The 21,277-nt window shown below is 40.0% G+C and overlaps 1 protein-coding gene across 6 annotated transcripts in view; it reads right to left on the bottom strand.

Moving 5' to 3' along the window:
* Positions 1 to 21,277, bottom strand: part of jarid2b (jumonji and AT-rich interaction domain containing 2b) — a 447,370-nt gene that overhangs the window by 204,015 nt on the left and 222,078 nt on the right. For 5 of the 6 annotated variants that reach the window (XM_048524773.2, XM_048524765.2, XM_059653451.1 and 2 more), the window contains one exon: positions 20,864 to 21,014. The exons of the other annotated variant lie outside the window; for it this stretch is intronic. In XM_048524773.2, the coding sequence (XP_048380730.1) occupies positions 20,864 to 21,014 (151 nt within the window). The remainder of the gene's footprint in view (positions 1 to 20,863; positions 21,015 to 21,277) is intronic. 6 annotated transcript variants of the gene reach the window in all.

The raw sequence follows: 21,277 nt of genomic DNA, 5'->3' as shown, positions 1-21,277 counted from the left end.
TAGAGATGACATTAAACTCAATCATTTGGTAATAAAGCAGTCACCTTAGATCACCAGATTCAATATCAGAGGCAGGATCTTTCAGATCAAATATCCAGCCCCAATCTACTCCCGAAAGTGAGTGTTACATATCCCGTACCACTATATTGAAGAACAGAGGAACTACCGAGGTAACCTGGTCAATATTTACCTCTCAAATCAACATCACGTAAACCTTGATATTGCTGTATGAGACACCTTGTGCAGAAAGCCAAAAGGGAGGCACTGTGCGATGTTGAAAGAAGCAAATAATTGCTTAATTTCAAGCAGCCCAATGCAGATTACAGGGAAATTACACCTGATAGTACATCTCTTCAACACAATGTTTCGACAAATTAAAGAGCAAGAGTGCCAATAACAACTTATGCAGAACAACGAGCGAAAATCCTTTGTGAAAACCATCTACTCTAAAATACATTGCAAATAAGCAACACATTTTAGATGACAAATGGCATCAGAACATCTAAAATACTAAGACCCAGGGTGAAGGAGTGTACTGTCACTCTAGTCCCACTAGTCCACAGGCATCACAAAAAATGTATTGAAATACAGCCAGGTTTTAAACAAGTTTTCTCAAAAACACAGTTATTGGCTTATTACCAAAACACAAAAACTTATTTCATAAAGACACAGGAATTGATTTACAATGTTGTACAGAATTACACGTTTGTCCCTCTATAGAAGTCTTAAAAAACATGCAAATACTTTGCAACTCACTCTTCAGGAAAATAAACAGAAAACAGTTTTCTCTATAGGGATTAGCTTTCTGAAAAAACAATTTGGGACATTGGGTTTCTCTTAAAGGCAAAAGGATAAATCACAAGATATTCTGGAGTCTGTTGCTTTGACATCCTGGCACATGTGGTCCAGTCACTAATCACGAACATTTGTCTCTAAAATCACACAGATTTCACAATTTACTCAAAATATAATCCTTAGATGTTTCTTGACTCACTCTTCTAAAACAGCGACAGGTTTCACCCTGAATTTGACATGGTTTGCATTTCAGACAGGAGAGATCAGCTGGGCAGCTTGTTTTTAACAAGTTTTCTCTAACCAAACCTGGTAAAACAAGAAAGAACCTTTCCCAAGTCAGATTCTAAACAAAAGGCCCCCAGCAACGGATTACTGCAAAACAAGCAGTAACCACAAATCACGTAATTTACAGTAAGCCTTCAACGTCCTTTCAAGAAATGAGTGCCAGTGTGTTCATAATGCACAGTAAATCCATTTGTCACAATCCTTCAAAGCTTAAGCCCTCCAAACAACAGTAAACAGGAACAGTCTTGGTAACAGAAGTAATAATAAAACATAATAGGTTCTTTGGAAGTACTAATAACTTCAACTGGAATATTTAAAACAGTTTAAGAAACTATAACATTAAATAATCAATGTCCACTGGGCTTCCCATTGGCATGCTATTTTGAAACCCAGATTTTCAAATGGCAGCTTTGGGCAAGTCAGAAATCACATGACTTCAGGTTATAGGCCAACAGGTTCACTTGAAAACCAAGCTTTCAGAGTCTCACTCCTTCTTCAGGTATTAGCGAGAGATGTAGTATCAGAACTGAATTTAGAAGTAAAAGATCAAAGGTTCACATCACGGATGAGGACGTATTAAATAAACCTAAGATGCTGTTAAATTTTCAGTTAAGTTTTAATTGATTAATATGTATATGTACATTCCTGGATTCAGTTTGTCACAGTCCGGAGAGAACTAAAGGTTTTATCAGCGTAAAGAGGCGACTTTTTAGGTCAGACAATGCATGTTAGGTGTGAGGCCTTGTTTGGAAACTGTTTTTAGTTTGGACTCAAACTGGTTTTATTTCTAAAGTAGGAATTTATAAACCACCACATTGACTGGCTATCTATAAATTGTGTGCATTTTGAACTAAGAATAACGTATCTGCAAATACAAATTCACCCCATAGATTCGGGTGTGAGAGGACAAAAAAAAGACTGCACTTGCGGGGCACAAGGAGAGAGAGAGACTATGGTGTCGGGTGGGAGAATGTAAGGGAGAGAGTGAGACAGTGAGGATGTGTGAAGGACAGCAACAGTAAAGAGCGAGACAAACAGTATGAGGGGGGAGGGGAGAGAGGGTGCATGGAGAGAGAGAGAGATAAGGGGAGAGCTGAAGAGTGGAGAGGGAGAGCGGTGGGGGACAGGGGGTGGGAGGGGGGAGAAGAAAGAGGGGGAATGGGGAAGGGGGAAAGAGTGGGGAGACCAAACAAGACCAAATATGTTGTGGGGGAAGAGAAAGATAACACACAAGAGCGGGAGACAGCGCAAGGGAGTGTGTGTGTGCGCGCTCGCGGGTGCGGGTGTGAGTCCGCATGTGTGCATGCATGTTTATGCAAGAGAGAGAGTGTGTATATTGTGGTGGGGTCACCTGTAGTGCGACATGAACCCAAGATCCCAGTTGAGGCCGTCCTCTTGGATACCTACTTGGCTATCAGCTGTGGAAAAAGCCTAACTGCAGTCGGCCGTTTCTCGTTTATAACTAACAGCATGTCAATGCAGTGAACTATGACTTAACAACTGAAGGAAAAATCTATATATGATGATTTTCAAACTTTCTTGCTATTCTGAGAATGCACATCTGTATCAATTAGGTACTAACTGAGACATACACAACCTAGATGCACTGCTGCTGGTATACAGAGAAATCATTTACAGCATATTACAGGAAAATTCCAGACAGCATATTTAATCATTCGTACGAGGCATTTCGAAAAATGTTTGCTCGCAAGGAACAGATGGCGTGTGTTTAATTCACCTAGTTCAGAGAAACATCATACACCTAAAACCATATTTTTTAAAAAGAAGTAGGTTTGTTCTTCCATACCCAATTCTGTTTGCCAACATGTTCTGAGAGGAACATGCTCAGTACAAAAGCATTTAAAACTCAAAATACTGCTGGCTTTAACTGCCACTTCAGTATTATACTGCACAACCCCTGATTTATTATTAAAATCAGCATCGTCTATGAATGTAGACCTACATGCAATTTGCTGTCCAACGACAATTTACAAACATGGTTACAGAAGCTGTTAAAGAGCGTCTTTGAGCAAAATTGTCTCATGCCATTGATCGTAAGTTCAGGTAATGGATCTTTAGAAATTGTATCAGGAGTTCTGAAATTAATAATCTAAAGGTAATTAATGATTGATATGCTTTCAGAGCACCACTGTGCAACTGTGATAAACACTTAGAATACAGACGCCACACTGCTGATCAACTGATCATACGCCCAAGAACCAAACTTACTTGACTGCAGGAAACAAATTTGCCCATAATAAGTAAGGAAGTTAGGCTGCTTTTTTTGTTTAGTAAGACATTTCTAAGGGTCCTGCTCGAAATACTGTCCAATTCCAAAAGCCAAACTTTAAGAAGAGTATCCAGCCTTAGACAGGGTGCAGAGAAGATTTATTGACATAATACAAGGGTAGTTATCTGGGGAAAAAGAACAAGATAAACTGGGATATTTTTCCTTAAAGCAAAGACGTGATATTTAATAGAAATCAGGAGAAATTGTTTCCATTGCCGGGAGGATCAGTACCAGAAATACACTGACATGAAAGGGAAACTGGTTAAGTAGTTTAATTTCTAAAAAGAACTGGAATTGCACTCAAATGATCATTTTCAGGATGACAAGGAAAGAACAGGAATGAAAGTAACCAACCAGTTCTTCCAAAGAGCTGGAATTGGCATGGTGGGCTAAATAACTCAATTTTATACTAATACTTTAAATGAAGTATTATTGCCTCCAAAAGGTTCCAACATTTCTTAACAGATGGCCAATGCAGTCACAATACTAATGTTATGATCAGATCAGTTCTGCCACGTATGCATTGTTTCCAATCAATAGCAGCCAGGATGACTCTACCCACGCAGATGTGACTACAGCAGTCAAAACATTTCCTCCAATAACCAGAATTGGTCCTAAATCAAGTTACTAACTCTATTTGGTCATATTCCTGGAGGTGGCATCAAACCAATCAAACTCTCAGGATAAACTCCATTCCAGATCGATTTCATTCACATAGCTCAGAAGAAATTAAGAGACCGCAGAAACATCACAACTACACTTATTAAATAATTTGTTAGAAAAGGTCAGAGGAGTTCAAGTAAAGCAGGGGCAGAATAATGTATAGATCTGAGCTCCACACAACCGATGGGAAAATTACAGGAAACGTCTACAAAGAATAACGAAGAGGGAGCATTAATCTCAAGGGAAACCTTTTTCTGATCAACATTATTGAACGCTTGGAGGAGGTAATAAGGAGAGCAGACAATGGCCATCAGGTACAATTTAAGCTATTTAATGGTCTCAATAAGGTGTCCCATAACAGGCTAATGAATAAAAACCAAAGAATGTACAGTCGGGCACAAGTGGCAGAATATATTACTAGCCGGCTTCACATAAAGCAGAGGAGTTAAAAGCAGTTATTTGGAATTTTACAGGGATCACTATACACAATTTACATTAGCAATTAGAGTTTGGAACTAAAAATAAAATTTCTACATTTAGAAATAACATCAAATTATGGAGTATGGAAATTATGGAGGAGGGCTACAAATTATGGAGACCATGAATAAACTTACACAATGGGCAAATAATCAGCAACTGAAGTTCAACAGCCAAATATGAAATATTTTGGAGGCAAAAAGGGAGGTCATTTATTACGTGGATAGATGAAAGTCTAAGAGCAATAAAGAAACAGAGGTCTCCAAGTACAAACATACTAATTATTAAAAGTTACTCTACAGGATGTACAGATTATTATAAAAAGCACTAAGTTTTATTTCAAGGAAAAGAATTTTAAAAATAGGGAAATTCGATAAAACTCTATGAAAGCAACACAAGTGAACTTCCACACAGTTCTGGTTGCCATTTTTTAAAAAGGATATAGGGGATACTGGAAAGAACACAGATGACTTCCATGCTGACATTGAAATGGCACGGACATACCATGATAAAGCAAAGGATAGAACAAGCTAGAGCAAATTCCTGCGAATGCTGGAATCTGTACTGAAAACAAAAAATGCTGCAAATCTGTTGAAGAATCATCTAGATTCGAAATGTTAGCTTGCTCTCTTTCCATGGATGCTGCCCGACCCGCTGTGATTCGCAGCATTTTTTGTTTACTGGACAGACAGGCTGTATCTATTTTCTCTTGGAGGAGGGAGAAGAGGGGAGGGGAGGAGGAGAGAAACTAAGGAACAACTAACTAGATGTCTTCATAATTATGAAAACAGTCAGAGTACGTACAGAGAAAACAATTGAACATGTGGAAAATAGCATGACTAGAAGGCATCAAGCAATGAAACAAGGATTTCAGGAGAAATTGCTTAGCCCAAAAGAATGATATGAATAAGTAACTTGCTATCACAGGGAATGACTGAAACAACAAACACAAGGAGAAACTAAACTAGCAGAATCACAAGACAGAATGGAATAGAAGGTTATGACAATAAACTTGGACAAGAAAACATGGAAAGAGGTTCGAGTAGAGCATCAATTCTGCCATAGACTGGCAGGGCCAAATGGCTTGTTTCTGTTCAATATATAACATCCCTTACCCAACAGTTCAATCCAATCAAATGATTTAGAAAGCGAATGTAATGTTGCCACTTATCTCAAGAGGGTTGCAACATAAAAGCAGCAATGTGCTTCTGAGATTTTATAAAGTTCTAGTTAGGCCCCATTTAGAATACTGTGTCCAATTTTGGGCCCCACACCTCAGGAAGGACATACTGGCACTGGAGCATGTCCAGGAGAGATTCACATGGGTGATCCCTGGAATGATAGGCCTAACATACAATGAACGGCTGAAGATCCTGGGATTGTATTCATTAGAGTTTAGAAGGTTGAGGGGAGATCTAATAGACACTTACAAGATAATGCAAGGCTTAGAAAGGGTGAGCGCTGGGAAGTTGTTTCCGTTAGGAGGGGAGACTAGAACCCGTGGGCACAGCCTTAGAATTAGAGGGGGTCAATTTAGAACAGAAACGTGGAGACATTTCTTCAGCCAGAGAGTGGTGGGCCTGTGGAATTCATTGCCACAGAATGCAGTGGAGGCTGAGGCGTTAAATGCCTTCTAGGGAGAGATTGACAAATTCTTGATCTCGCAGGGAATTAAGGGCTACAGGGAGAGTGCAGGTAGGTGGAGTTGAAATGCCCATCAGCCACGATTAAATGGCGGAGAGGACGCGATAGGCCGAATGGCCTTACTTCCACTCCTATGTCTTACGGTTTTATGGTCTAAATGACTTTTGCCCAGCTCAGATATTTTACCTTAGTCAGATAGCAACAGTGCTGAAAAAGGCCTTTTGGCCAATCGCATGTACACCAGTCCAAAACAAAAACAATCACCTAACTATTCTAAACCTTATTTTCTAGCACTTGGTACATGGCCTCGTATATCTTGGCCTCAAAAGTGCACATCTAAATATTTTTGAAGTGTTATAAGGGTTTTTACCTCTACCACCCTTACATGGAGCTGGTTCCAAAATCCCACCTTTCTCTGGGTGAAAATGTTTTTCTTCACATCTCCTCTAGACCTCATGCCCTTGCCTTAAACCCCACATTAAGACAATTTTTCTCTTGGGCTGCTTGGTGCACCCAGAAGATTAATGTGTAATTTCTGAATCTGGAGTGGTTGGCAAACGTTGCATCGAACTGTACATCAAGAGCAATGATAAATGGACAAACATTGTGCATTTGGAAATTCTATGTTGTGGAATCCACAACTTAAAACACAGTTGGGAAATAGAGCAGATAGCTACACTATGTCCTGTCTTGATGCATTCTTAAAAGGGTAAAACAGTTGAAAATGATGCGTACTTCCTTTTCTTTGTCCCTGTCCACTGCAAAATTTCTGCTAATAACCCTTATACAGTAGGTTGAGTGCAGTAGCAAGCGATCATACATTGAGAATGTGTTAGCAAGTTTCAAGTCTCCTCTTCACAACAGTCACTCTCAAACACGAAGTCTACAAATTAGCAACTGAAGAATTAGAAATGCTACATTATGCAAAATTACAACAGTATATAATCTTGCTGTTATCGGAGAAATTATACTATTAATTTATCTCTATCCAGTTCTTTACATTTATACTAGTGCCATAATTCAATTAAGCTACAGATCCTAGCTTACTCTTTCACTGTATCTACTTATATTTTTTCTCTTCAAACATCTATCCAATTCCCTCCAAAATGGTGGTTACACACACTGCACCAGATGTTATTTATGAAAAATATTTCAACATTCTAATGATTCAAATGAGAAATGGTCTTCCAAATTCCCCTGTTTTTCAACGAATGGTCCTCACTCACTCAATATCAATTTTCCAAAGAAGAAACAAACTTAGTATACTGATCATGTTACTGGCCTAGACACTGAAAAGCCCAGTTTAAATTCCATTACAGAAAACTGTAAAACTGGTTATCTATGGGATATCACCAGAAAATGCCCCATGATTGCCATTGGACCATGATTTAAAAACTCAATTCTCACTGCAAATGTCCTTCTAAAAAGGTATCTGCCAACATCAACCTAACTTACCCAATTCCACATGGTAATCAGTACAATGCCCTTACTACTACTAGGCATGCACAATCAATTCTAATTGTCAGCTGTGGCTCAGTTGATATGGCCTTTGCATTTAAATTAGAAGGTAGCAAGTTATAACAAACTCACAATATTCCAAAAGAAGCACAGGAATTTTTTTCTGAGGGTAGCAAATGATTGGAATTCTCCATCCCAGGGTGTTGCAGAAGCTAGGTCACAAAAGTATTTAAAGAAGAGGTAGAAAGATTTTTGAAATATTGGGGAGTTGAGGGCCAAAATTGAATTCAAAGAGTTAAGACCTGGGGGAGATCAGCCAACATGTTACTGAACGGTGGTCAGGTCCATTCTCTTCAATTTTATCTTTCAAGTCTTTCAATAGTGACTTTACAAATACACAAAATTTCTGTGGTTAGTGAGGTTTTGTGTCACTGTATCAATGATGGGAACACAAAGATTGTGTTGTTGTCAGTGTAAGGCTTTTGGGCTAGTTATGATGGATACTGACCTTCATGGATACTGATTTAAGAAAGCCTGGCAGTTTTAACTTTATTTGCTCATTAGCTGTGAGAGTCAATGGCCAATTCTTTAAAAAAGAAATTCAAAAGTAAATGAGAAAATGGGATAGGAGGCAATGGTGGCTCAGCGGTTAGCACTGCTGCCTCACAGCACCTGGGATCCAATACTAGCTTGAATGACTGTTTGTGTGAAGTTTGCATACTCACTCCATGTTTGCATGGATTTCTGCTGGGTGTCCCAGTTTTCTCCCACTGTGCATCCATTCCTTTCCTCATTGCTGTTAAAGAGCATACTGCTGCTACATCTACAAGATGCACTGCAGAAATTCAAAGATCCTTAAATACACCTTTCAAATCCATGATTGCTTCAAACTAAAAAGGACAGGGCAGTAAATACCTGAGAATATCATCTACAAGTTTCCCTCCAAGGTATTCACCATCTTGACATGGAAACAAATCACCATTCCTTCAATTGCCGGGTTAAAATACTGGAATTCCAACCCTAAGCGCATTGTGCGTCAACCTACAGCACACGGACTACAGTAGTTCGAGCCATCTCACCACCATCTTCAAGGGCAACTAGGGACGGGCAATAAACATTAATCAGCTAGTAATGCTCATTTCCGAGAGAATTAACAAAAGCGTTTATACCAACTGGTCTCAATAAATACACTTATTGCACACATCAGAATTTGGACCAAAAACAACTAAAAAATAGCAACCACCATATCCTAAACTGAATTACAATTGTAGGCCAATTTTTCAGACATGCTCAATAATTCAGATTTATCTATAATATATTTGATCCACATACAAAGCAGATTCAATACTGGTGTAGAAAGATACAAAAATTTCATCCAGGCTGCTCACTGGGTATTAAACCTCATGGACGACATCCGTTCAAGATACCAACTCATCATCTTCTCAAAGGCAATCATGTACAGGCAAGGCTAGGCATGCCAAGGACGCACACATCCCAAGGAGAAATAAATTTCACTTCAGTACTCCCAAGTTGAGGTGACAGGGTAATCAGTAGATTCTCACTGTGAAATCCATTCAGGGATATGCTCATGCACCCAGTAAGTAGCACTAACTGCAGTAGAATTCAGTCAAACATTCTGAAAGAAGCCATTGTTTTGTATTGCGTCATGTGAAAAGATAAAGGGTCACTGTCGATCATTGTACTTCTTTCTCTTTCAACCATCTGTCACCTCTTGGCTTCCCCAGGTTTGTTAATGGTCAATGGTAATAACAGTTGAGGAAGGATAACTATTGTCGCATAGTGAATGACTTCACGTAACTGGAAGGAAGAATGATCTGCTGTACAAGTAATGCAATTTACAGTATATACAAAGAGGAATTGCTTAGCAGACTGTATTAACATCCTAACCAGCCTAAAATTAAGACTCTGCTGCATACAAATTTCTCATTGCCTTTTGAAACACAAGTTAGTACTTGCATTATGGCATAATGAATTGCATGTCATCATTAAAAGCACCAAACTAGAAGAGACCCACCACCTCATCAACAACGGATTCACTGGAATTAAATTCATGAAAGAAGAATTTAAAAAAGACAATCAGCTTCCATTTCTGGATGTCAGAATTGAACATATAACCAATGGGGAGTTCTAAACCTCGGTATACAGGAAAGCAACCCACACTGACCAAATCCTCAACTTGCACAGCAACCACCTTAACGTCCACAAAAGAAACTGTTAGGACACTATTTAAACAGACCATCACTCATTGCAACATGCCAGAACCATGGGGGAAAAGAGGAAACACATCAATACAAAATCTTCAATATGAACGGATACCCGCGGAACTTCATCCACAGGTGCCTACTAAATAGGCCAGAGGACACAGTATGCCTTAACGCACTGGCCACACTGCCCTACATCAAGAACATTTGAGAACTGACAATGAGACTCCTACGACCACTAGGAATCATGGTAGCACACAAGCCCACAGCCACACTATGACAAACACTCACATTAATTAAAGACCCCATACCCATGGCATGCAGAACCAATGTAGTTTACAAAATACCATGCAACAACTGCCACAGGCATTACATCAGACAGACAGGAGGAAGCAATGAACCCCCCCGCCCACCCAGAAACAAAAAAATTGCTGGAAAAACTCTACAGGTCTGGCAGCACCGGTGGAGAGAAAGCAAATTTGGATTAATTAAAGGAAGAAACGTAATTAGAAGACAGCTATGCTCACATCACAGATGTTATCTTCCAGAAAACTGCTGAAGGATAAAAGTAGAGTCAATCTCTCCACATGTTTACAAGCAATTCTTTAGAGCCACACATTGCAAGCATGTACCTCCTAAATCAAAAGCCAACATTTCTGATGGGAGTCTCGGAAAGGAGACGCAAATGAATTTGCATTAGCTACGCGGAATGCATTAGTTTAGTGCTTTTGGAATTGGAAGAGCTATTTTCTAACTGTTTTCCTGTTCTGTAATGGATGCATTTAAATCACACACTTTCAGGTCTTATTAGCAGAGATTTTGTACACTAGAATGATAAGTAATTTTAAGCTTAAGTAAGCTTAAACCTATTTTGAAAAACAAGCCTCAAATCAATGCACAAAACACTTCAACTCCCACTTCTAACGAGGATGGTTTCTGAAATGAAAGATTCTGCCTTTCATCTGGATTTCTACTTCGGAGGTTATGAAGTAGAGTTTCACTCAGAAGTAAGCTGAAGTTTCAGATACATTAGAGCGTTTAATAAAATATATCAAAGCAGAAATTTGAATTTATATCTGTGGTCATCAATGCAAAAAGCCGGTTTCTAACACAAAATACTTTCTTCATCACAAGTGACACCAGCTATACTGTTAAAACATTTTTTAAAATAATAATGTTGCAAATTTAGCTTACGATTAATATTAAATTATATTTTATTGGGCATTTATTGTCAGATCTCATATTGCACTGCTTAGATGTCATATGGACTTGGCACAAGATTTTGATGTTGTTAATCTGTCTTTTCCCTTCACATTTGTGGTTAAATATCCTAGCTGTTTATAAACTGAAGTAAATTATGGATCTTTAAGTTGTTTGCATATTCAAGACTCCAAGCTGAGAGAAACCCCGGTTACAACATTTCACTCTCTTCTAGAAAAATTTATTTGCACCTGTAATTAGAGACATTTGTGAACGTACTTCAGCCGAGTTTCAGATAATAGGTGGAAAGCTACGTGGTGAGGATGACAGAGTCTGTAGGGGAATGTGACAGGTTAAGTGAGTGGGCAAAAACCTGGCAGATGGAAATGAGAGGAAATATGGGAAACATTTAAGCTGATACTAGATACACGTATGGATGATAGTATAAGGTAGGAATGGAGGTTAGATAGACCTTAGGTTTAAGGTGAAAGTTTGGCACAACATTGTAGGCCGAAGGCCTGTACTGTGCTGTACTGTTCTATGTGAAGTTATGTACTTTGGTAGGAAGAAGAGAGTGTAATTGAATATTACTTAAATGAATCAAGACAGCTGAAGATATACAGGAATTTTGGAATCACAAAAAGCTAGCACCAAGTTCAGTGGGTAATAAGGAAGGCAAAAAAAAATGTTTTCCATTACTACAACAGGAATGAAGAATAAAAGTGACAATGTTTTGCTAAAACTATACAAATCACAAGGCACACTACAGCTGGAATACTGTGAACAGTTGTGTCCGCTATCTAAGAAAAGATATACTGGCATTGGAGGCAATCCAGATAAGGCCCACTAAGCTGATATTATGCATGGAAAGACAATCATATGAGGCAAGGTTGAATAGATCGAGCCTGTGCTCACCCGAAAATACAAGTATGGGAGACAACTTCTTTTAAATATACAAGATTTTTACAGAATTTGACAGGGTAGATACAGAAAGTTTTGTTTGCCTTTATGGGAGTGTCTAGGACGAGAGCGCATAACTTCAGACCACACAGCAGAATCAATAAACTGAAGTCTACTTCTACTCTTACAACTTATTTAGAACTTCATGAAATAAAAGGCTCCTTGATGGTATGCACTCTACTTTACAACTGTATTGGTTAGGGAACTGAGTAAATGTACCTAGGTTGCACAATCCCATTATTACAGCAATGATGCAACAATAATTAGCTAGTGCAAAGCGGTATATTGATTTATCTGATTTTTCATCCATACTTGGAGAAAAGTCTGCTTCTACAGACAGCAACCTTGTAAAAGCTTCTCTTGTACATTTACATAAATGTATAAAATTTTAAAAAACGTTTGCAGATTGTTCATGATACAGGAAACACATCTGATTGGGCAATTAAAGAAAGGATAAAATGACTTAAAGATGGAGTCTAAGCCTCGAGGACAATGACTCCCCAGTACTCCTGCTACAGCCAGAACTGTACAAGCTGGATGCTTTTACCACAGGACTAGGGCCAACATTCTCGCGAGGGCTTTCATTTATGTGAGAGGGTTCACTAAATTGGCAAGGTGAGCGGAAACCTGAACAGGGAGGTACATAAGAAACAACGACAGAAATCAAAAGGTACAAAAGTAGAAAACAGAAGTGAAAGGCAGGGGAAACAAGGGCTAGCAATAAATAGCACAAATACAACGTCTAAAAATGTACAAACTTAAAAAGGTGCTGCATCTGAATGCACAAACCATTCACAATAAGGCAAACAAAATTAACTGCGCAAATAGTTGTAAGCTAGTACAAAATGATGGCAGTTACAGAGACATGGCTGCAGGATGATCAATAGTGGAAATTCAATACCCAAGGGTATTGAAAGATTAGCAAGGTGGGGCAAAAAATGAAAAGGAGGAGTTGAGGTGGCACTGGTAGTAAAGGGTGAAACAACTACGGAAAAGGTTAAAAGGAACTCAGAGGGCCTGGTAGCACCTGTGGAGAAGGAGAAATGGTTAATGATTTGAGTCTGAATGACGCTTCGTCAACTGAAGAAGTTATGTCAGGCTCAAAAACAGTAACTGCATGGACAAAAAATATATAAAACATTGGCCAGGGTTGTCTAAAACAGTACTGGTAAGACTAGGGGGTGGCATTAAACCAAAAACTACAGAGGCATTTAACAAAAGATGCTACAGTAACTATGGTTGACGTTAATCTACGTACAGTTTAAGCAAACCACATAGGCAATAATAACGATGTGAATGTTAAATTCCTGGAGTGTACAAAACAATTTTGTATACCCGTTCATTGGAGGAACCAACTATGGAAAAAGCTCTTAGACTTAGCACTGTGTAGTGAAAAAGGGTTAATTAACAATCTTGTTGTCGAAGCGCCTCTATGGAAGAATGACCATAACTTGACAGAATTTGTCATTGGAACAGCAAGTGAAACACTCCAATTTAAGCAGATGCACAAAACAACAGGGAAAGTGGTCCAACCATGGCTAACAATAATAAACTCAATCTCTGTATTTGATCCAAAGTCGTCATTTTTTATGTGAAAAAGCAGCAACCCTGAGGATTGACAGCAGTTTAGTGTTAAGCAAAGGGAGTCCCAGAGTTTACTTAAAAAAGGAGGAAAGAAGAAAGCATAAGAGGAAACTTATAAGTTACATGAAAGTGGACAGTGAAAGCTTCCACAAGCATGTAAATTCAGAAAGAGTATAAGGGCAAATGTCATCCTTTACAGTCCGAAAATGGAGAATCAATAGTGGAGAACAAAGATGTGGCTTAATAATTAAACAATGACTTCAGTTTTGTCTTTATGGAAGATGACAAGAAGAATGTCTCAGGAATCCTAACAGATAAAAGACAAGTTAATGAACAATGACAAACTTAAGAAGATAGCCCGTTACACACTAAAATGTATTCCAATGAGGAAAGATTCAAGGAAAGGGATAAACCAACATTGATTAGTCAAGAGGTAAAGCTAGTATCACATTGAAAGAAAGAAAAGTATATATTGTGGCAAAGATTAGCATTAACCCAGAGAATTTAGTAAATTTTAAAAGCCAAAGAAAGAGAAAATAACCTAGCAAGAAATATCAAAACTGATAATAAGAGCTGCCTTAAATGTGTAAAAAGAAGAGAGACAGCTAAGGGAACCTCTTGGAGCATAAGACTGGGGAAATAATAATAGGAAACCAAGAAATGGAAGAGATGTTGAATAAATACTTAGAATAACTATTACTAAAGAAAAAATTTGGGGAAAACGGTGTGCTAAAGCCCAAATCCATTGAGCCCGATAGGTTACATCCTCATATACCAAAGGAAATAGTTAGAGATATTGGATGCACTGGTACTGTAAGAATGCTTGGACTCTGGAAAGTCCCAGATAATTGGAAAATTGTGAATGTGATATCATTACACAATCAGAGAAACAAACGATTAGAGGCACATTCGGATAACATGTCATTGAGAAAATATTGAGAGATTATTATAAAAGATATAATAATGGTACATTCGGAAACACACAATTAATTGAGGAGAGTCAGCTTGGCTTCAAGAAGTCATGCCTAAGAAACTGGAGAATTCTTCAATGACCTAGTAAATAGAATAAATGGGAACCTGTGGATGAAACATATCTGGATTTCCAAAAAGGTTCAATAAGGTACTGCAGACAAAATTGACTCAAAAGGTAAATGCCCAAAGTGTTGGGGAGAGTATATTAGTTTCGTGGAAAGAGGAATGGCTAATTAATAGACGAGAGTTGGGATAAAGGGAGCATTTTCAGGCTGGCAACCTGTCACTAGCCATTTGTCACAGGGATCAGTGCTGGAACCACAACTATTTACAATAAATGACATAGATGAGGAAAGTGAACGTACCATCGCCAAGTGGTGATAATAACAAAGTCTGCTGAGCGACACCGACAGGTTAAGAGAGTGGACAAAAAAAAAATTGGCAGATGGAATATAATGCAGGAAAACAGGTGCGGAGGCAATGGCCTAATGTCATTTAGTGTGTAGAAAGAAGTCAGAAGGGATAGTTACAGATCTGAACACAATTTTATGATGTGCAGAATTTGCAAGTCATATTAGTGGGCTATAGATTAGCCACTGTCTCCCACTTTGTTCCCTTTGCACAAAGAGATAACGATAATCAGGTATTATGGACTAATTAGCCTTTCAGTGGTGACAATCAATCATTCCTCATAATTTGAGATAAGTTCGGGGAACATTTAGAAATACATGGTAAATGACAGCCAGTACAAACTTAAAAAGGCAAGCTACATATGACGAATTTAATAGAACTCTCTTTTTGAAGTGTTTGTATTTAGGGAATGCAGTTGAGCAACTCCATGTGGATTTTGAGGCAAAAGTTCTTCACAAGGAGATTACAGAGGAAACAAAATCAAGCAAATGATATCATAGAAAATGTAACAATGTAGATAGAATGCTGATTTATGGACAGAAAACTGCAAGTCAGGTAAATAATTACAGCAATATGATTGGACATAAATAGAAATTACATTTACCAAGACCAGTCCCAAATGCATTTGACTTTGCAAATAAGACATATAATCTCAAAATGGTCATCCATTTAAGAGAACGTGACATTTAGAGATTAGGGCGCATGGCAACAACCAGTTGCAAATTCTTAGCAAGACATAGGTGATTTGTTTGAAAAAAAGATGGCCAGGTATCGGTTAAAACTTGGGAAGTTAAGTTTAGTGAAAAATCCAGAACTGGAGTACATACTGAATGAAACTATGTTAGAAGTTCAAAGATATAGCATGCTGGAATTGTAAATAGAGGTACATTTAACTAAAATACAAATGACTGGCACTTTAAATGCTACAGCCGGATGTACAGATGACAAGGTGGTAAATTCACAGGAACCATTAATTAATTCATGGTGCAGAATGTACTTTCAGTTAACCCACTATATAGAAAGGACACTGAAGTCAGGGCCAGATTGAGATTTTTTTTCTAATCATTATTGATTGGACCATAGTTGATTATAAATAAATTCAAATACATTTATAAAATTGTAGGACATGCAGTCTTCAAGCTACTAATGAACTAGTGCATATGCTGTTCCCAGAATAAATAATAAGCAATTTGCCAGTCAATTTCAGCAAACAAAAAAACACCTTGCATCAATTGTGCTAAAATACTTTTGATCCTTTCATCATACAAAGGGGAAATAACACAACAAAAGTTGGCAAATTAAAGTTGATTGATGGCAGGCACCAGTCAGATTTTGAACAGAAATTTGTAATTACTTACACTACAACTAAAGGATCACAAATTATGCAAAACAGGTTAAAAACCACTTTATTTTAAGGCAACGAAGACAATTCACTAGCATTTAGATGATCAGCATATTCTTAATTTTGGTGTCATGCAGTATTGTTCGAATTAAGGTGAGCCAAATCACAACAGCCACTTTGTACAATGAAATAAAGCAGCTTGTTAATTCACGTCAGACCTCACTTCAACAATAACATTTGCTTAGTTCACCTTCGAAGCTGAAGCATACATACGTGAAAAAAACAAATTATCAGTTCAAGTCACAAGAGGGTATTGCAACTCAAATGGGTCACCATACGATACAGATTAAAAATTAAGAGAGTGAATGTCAAATGGCAAGCACCCAAGCCTCTTAACAGAGTACCTGGGATCATAAAGCATATGAAAGATGCTGATTAAAAAAACATTAACAGGAAAAGACTTGCTTCTCATTGGATAATTCTTGAGTAGGGATCATCATGATAAATTGATGACGGAATCAGGAGAAATACTGGAAAAACTGACTTTACAAAAACAATTCTTGAGAACTTGGAATAGCTGGAGTCCATAGAAAGATCAATTTCACTTGATGTAGTTAGGATGTGGAGGTACCGGTGTTGGACTGGGGTAGACAAGGTCGTAAATTATAGCGCAAATTATAGCCCAATAGGTGTATTTGAAAACACAAGCTTTTGGAGTCTCAGTCCTTCTTCACCAACAGAATTAGCCAAGTGACTGCCTCCAACTCTGAAAACATATCTGGTTCCATGATTCCCCACAATTTGAAGCTGCTTCTGCTCAGCCCAAAGCTACAGGAATTAGATACAGAGATAGTAGTAACTGATGATGCTGGAGAATCTGAGAATCAGAAATGGGGGAGGGGAAGGGGGTTCTGAAATAAATAGGGAGAGAGGAGAAGGCAGGTAGAAGATGGATAGAGGAGAAGATTGGTGAAGAGGAGACAGACAGGTCAAAGAGGCAGGAATGGAGCCAGTAAAAAGTGAGTGTAGGTGGGGAGTTTGGAAGGAGAGAATTCAGTCCAGGAAGGATGGAGTGGTCAAGGGGGCAGGATGAGGTTAGTAGGTGGGAGATTGGCGGCGGGAGGTGGGGTGTCGGTCTTGAGGTGGAAGGAGGGAGGAGGTGATAGGTGGGCGGAAGGACAGGTTAGGGAGGTGGGGACAAGCTGGGCTGGTTTTGAGATGTGGTAGGGGGAGGGGAGATTTTGAAGCTTGTGAAATCCACATCGATACCATCAGGCTGCAGGGTTCCCAAGTGGAATATGCAGTGCCGTCCCTGCAACCTTCGGGTAGCATCGTTGTGGCACTGCAGGAGGCCCAGCATGGACATGTCGTCTGAGGAATGGCAGGGGGAGTTGAAATGGTTAGTGACCGGGAGGTGCAGTTGCTTAGTGTGAACCGAGCGTAGGTGTTCTACAAAGCGGTCAGCAAGCCTTCGATTGGTTTCCCTGATGTAGAGGAGGCCACAACGGGTACAACAGATGTAGTATACCACATTAGCAGCTGTGCAGGTGAACATCTGCTTGATGTGGAGAGTCTTCTTGGGGCCTGTTGTGGGGGTGAGGGGGGAGGTGTAGGTGCAGGTGTAGCACTTCCTGCGGTTGCAGGGAAAAGTGGCAGGTGTGGTGGGGCTGGAGGCAAGTGTGCAGCAGACAAGGGAGTCACGGTGAGAGTGGTTCCTCTGGAAAGCAGACAAGGATGGGGAGGGAAAAATGTCCTTGGTGGTGGGGTCGGATTGCAGATGGCGGGAAGCGGAGAATGATGCGTTGGATCCAGACATTGTTGGAGTGGTACGTGAGGACGAGGGGGATTCTCTTTTGGTTGTTATTGTGGATAGGGGGTGTGAGGGATGAGTTGTGGGAAATGCAGGAGACACGGTAGAGGGCGCTCTCAACCACTGAGGGGGGTAAGTTGCGATCCTTGAAAAACGAGGATATCTGAGATGTATGGGAGTGGAATACCTCATCCTGGGAGCAAATGCAGCAGAGGCGAAGGGATTGGGAACAGGGGATGGCATTTTTGCAGGGAGAAAGTATATTCTAGGTACCTGTGGGAGTCGGTGGGCTTGAAATAGATATCGGTTTCTAGGTGGTTGCCAGAGATGGAGGCAGAGGGGTCCAGGAAGGAGAGAGAGGTATTAGAGATGGTCCAGGTGAACTTAAGGTTGGGGTGGAAGGTGTTGGTGAAGTGGATGAACTGTTCAAACTCCTCGTGGGAGCACGAGGCAGCGCTGATACAGTCATCAATGTAACGGAGGAAGAGTTGGGGCTTTGGGCCATGGAAGGTATGGAAGAGGGATTGTTCCACATAACCTACAAAGAGGCAGACATAGCTTGAGCCCATGTGGGTACCCTGACGTCTGTAGGAAGTGGGAGGAATTGAAAGAGAAGTTTGTTGAGGGGAGGACGAGTTCAGCTAAGCCGATGAGGGCGTCAGTGGAGGGGGACTGGTTAAGTCTGTGGGACAGGAAGAAACAGAGGCTCTTTAGGCCATCTGTACGGGGAATGCAGGCGTACAGGGACTGGACATCCATGGTAAAGATGAGGCATTGGGGACCAGGGAATTGGAAGCTTTGGAGGAGGTGGAAGGCATGGGTGGTGTCACGGACATAGGTAGGGAGTTCCTGGACTAAGGGGGAGAAAATGGAGTTGAGATAGGTGGCAATAAGTTCAGTGGGGCAGGAGCAGGCAGAAACAATGGGTCGACCAGGGCAATCAGGTTTGTGGATTTTGGGAAGGAGATAGAAGTGAGCAGTGCAGGGTTGGGGAATGATGAGGTTGAAGGCTGTGGGTGAGAGGTCATGGACGGTTTGGGAGATGATGGTTTGATGGTCAGGGGTGGAGTCACGATCAAGGGGGCTCTAGGTGGTGGTGTCAGAGATTTGGCGTCTGGCTTCGGCGATGTTGAGGTCAGTGCGCCATACTACAACTGCGCCTCCCTTGTCCGCAGGTTTTTTGGTGAGGTTGGGATTGGAACGGAGTGATGCACGTTCTGTAGGGGAGAGGGTGGAGTGGGTGAGGCGATTGATGTCTCGACGGCAGTTAGAGATGAAGAGATCGAGGGAGGGTAGGAAGCCTTGGGGTGGTGCCCAGGAGGAGGGAGTGTGTTGGAGGCGGGAGAAAGGGTCAGGCTCACAGTTGAAGTAGTAAGCGCGGAGACGGAGGAAAAACAGCTCAATATCCAAACGTGACCAGTATTCGTTGATGTGAGTGTGGAGGGGCCACATCTCAAAACCAGCCCAGTTCGTCCCCGCCTTCCTAACTTGTCCTTCCTCCTACCTCCAGCCTCACTCCAATCTCCCACCTACTAACCTCATCCCACCCCCTTGACCTGTCCAATCTCCCTACCTCCCCACCTACACTCACCTCTACTGACTCTACTGGTGTCTTTGACCTGTCTGTCTCCTCTCCACCTATCTTCTCCTCTGTCCATCTTCTTTCTGCCTCTACCCTCTCCCTATTTATTTCAGAACCCCCTTCCCCTCCCCCATTTCTGAAGGAGGGTCTAGGCCCAAGACACCAGCACTCCTGCTCCTATGATGCTGCTTGGCCTGTTGTGTTCATCCGGCTCTACACCTTGTTATCTAGGAATTAGATATACTCTCCCAAAGCAGCACTTAACAGTTTTCTACTATCGTATATAGTTAAACCAGATTACTACAGAGTGGTCCACAAAATGTCATCTGTATAAATTTGAAGCATCGTTTTTGTCCTGTGCACACACATCAATCCTTATAGATAGGTTAACACAGAAGACTTGTACCAAGATTTTTAAGAAACATGCAGGTTTAAGGAGGAATCACAATTCATTTAAGTTCATTTGCATGCAGAAACGAAATGTAATCTCGAATCTTGGAAATGAGAATATTAGAAAAAAAAATACAAAAGCAATCTTGAGCTACAAAATATAACTGCTGGGAAAATAAGTATTTGATGTTGAGATTAAACGAATGCAACTATACATCATTTTTTAAGGGTATGAGGTGTCAATGGCAACTGTTGGTAGGAGGAGGAAAGCTATAATAAAAAGCCCAACAATATCCCACATTCTGCAATTGCAATTTTCATATTTCTTTGCAAAAGAACTGTAACTGCTGTTACTGCAGTTGACATTTTGGAGATCTTAACCTGTGTACATTAAGATTTCAAATGCGTGGAGACTGTACTTTGTAGAGGTTAGCTATCTTAGCTTTGATAGACTCTGAGTCTCATTCTAACTTAATTACAATCAAATTCAGCTAAGGCATTTTGAGATGAATCTTTTAGAAAAATTCAACCTCAAAAGCTTAACCAAAGTAAACTCTACGTAGTATTTATCCTCAAACTGATATTTTACTTTAGGAAAAGTAATTGTACTAAAAATAACCTGTGGCCAGTTTTCCCAGTTGTCCAATGTTATCTTGGATGCAGATCCATTTGGCAACTTGAATGGAATTCTAAGAATTTTGTTGGAATTCCAGTACACAGACATTTTCAACCATAATTTAATCTGTGGTGATATTGGTCAGTGTCTTTATTCACTTACCATTCAGATCTTTCCCATGCATTTTATCATCACTGCTTCCATTGATATCACCACACTGCCGCTTCTGAGAGTTCTTAAATTCCTTCAATGACAAATAGAGGACCTTTCGGACGACTCTCTCCTCTGACCACGGAATTCCATCATCGTAGTCCTACAGTCACAAGATGATACATTGTCAACGTGTGAAAAAGTGGGCATAATACGAACAAGCTCAGTTGAACTATTTTAATCCCTAAATGCAGATTTGAAGGTTAAAAAGTACAAAATATTCTCCAGGACATCACAAAGCTGGTTTCTTTACTAACACAATTTTGTTGGTTAGGTCATCAACCATTATCTATTTTACTATGTCTAAGGTTTCAGAGTAGATTTGTAGCTCAGGTTGTGGATGTTGTGATTAGTTGTCTCCCCGAG

This window comes from Stegostoma tigrinum, chromosome 2, assembly GCF_030684315.1.
Source record: "Stegostoma tigrinum isolate sSteTig4 chromosome 2, sSteTig4.hap1, whole genome shotgun sequence".
Lineage (NCBI taxonomy): Eukaryota > Metazoa > Chordata > Chondrichthyes > Orectolobiformes > Stegostomatidae > Stegostoma > Stegostoma tigrinum.
The sequence above is the reverse complement of the archived record's forward strand: the minus strand, read 5'-3'. Positions and strand labels throughout refer to the sequence as shown.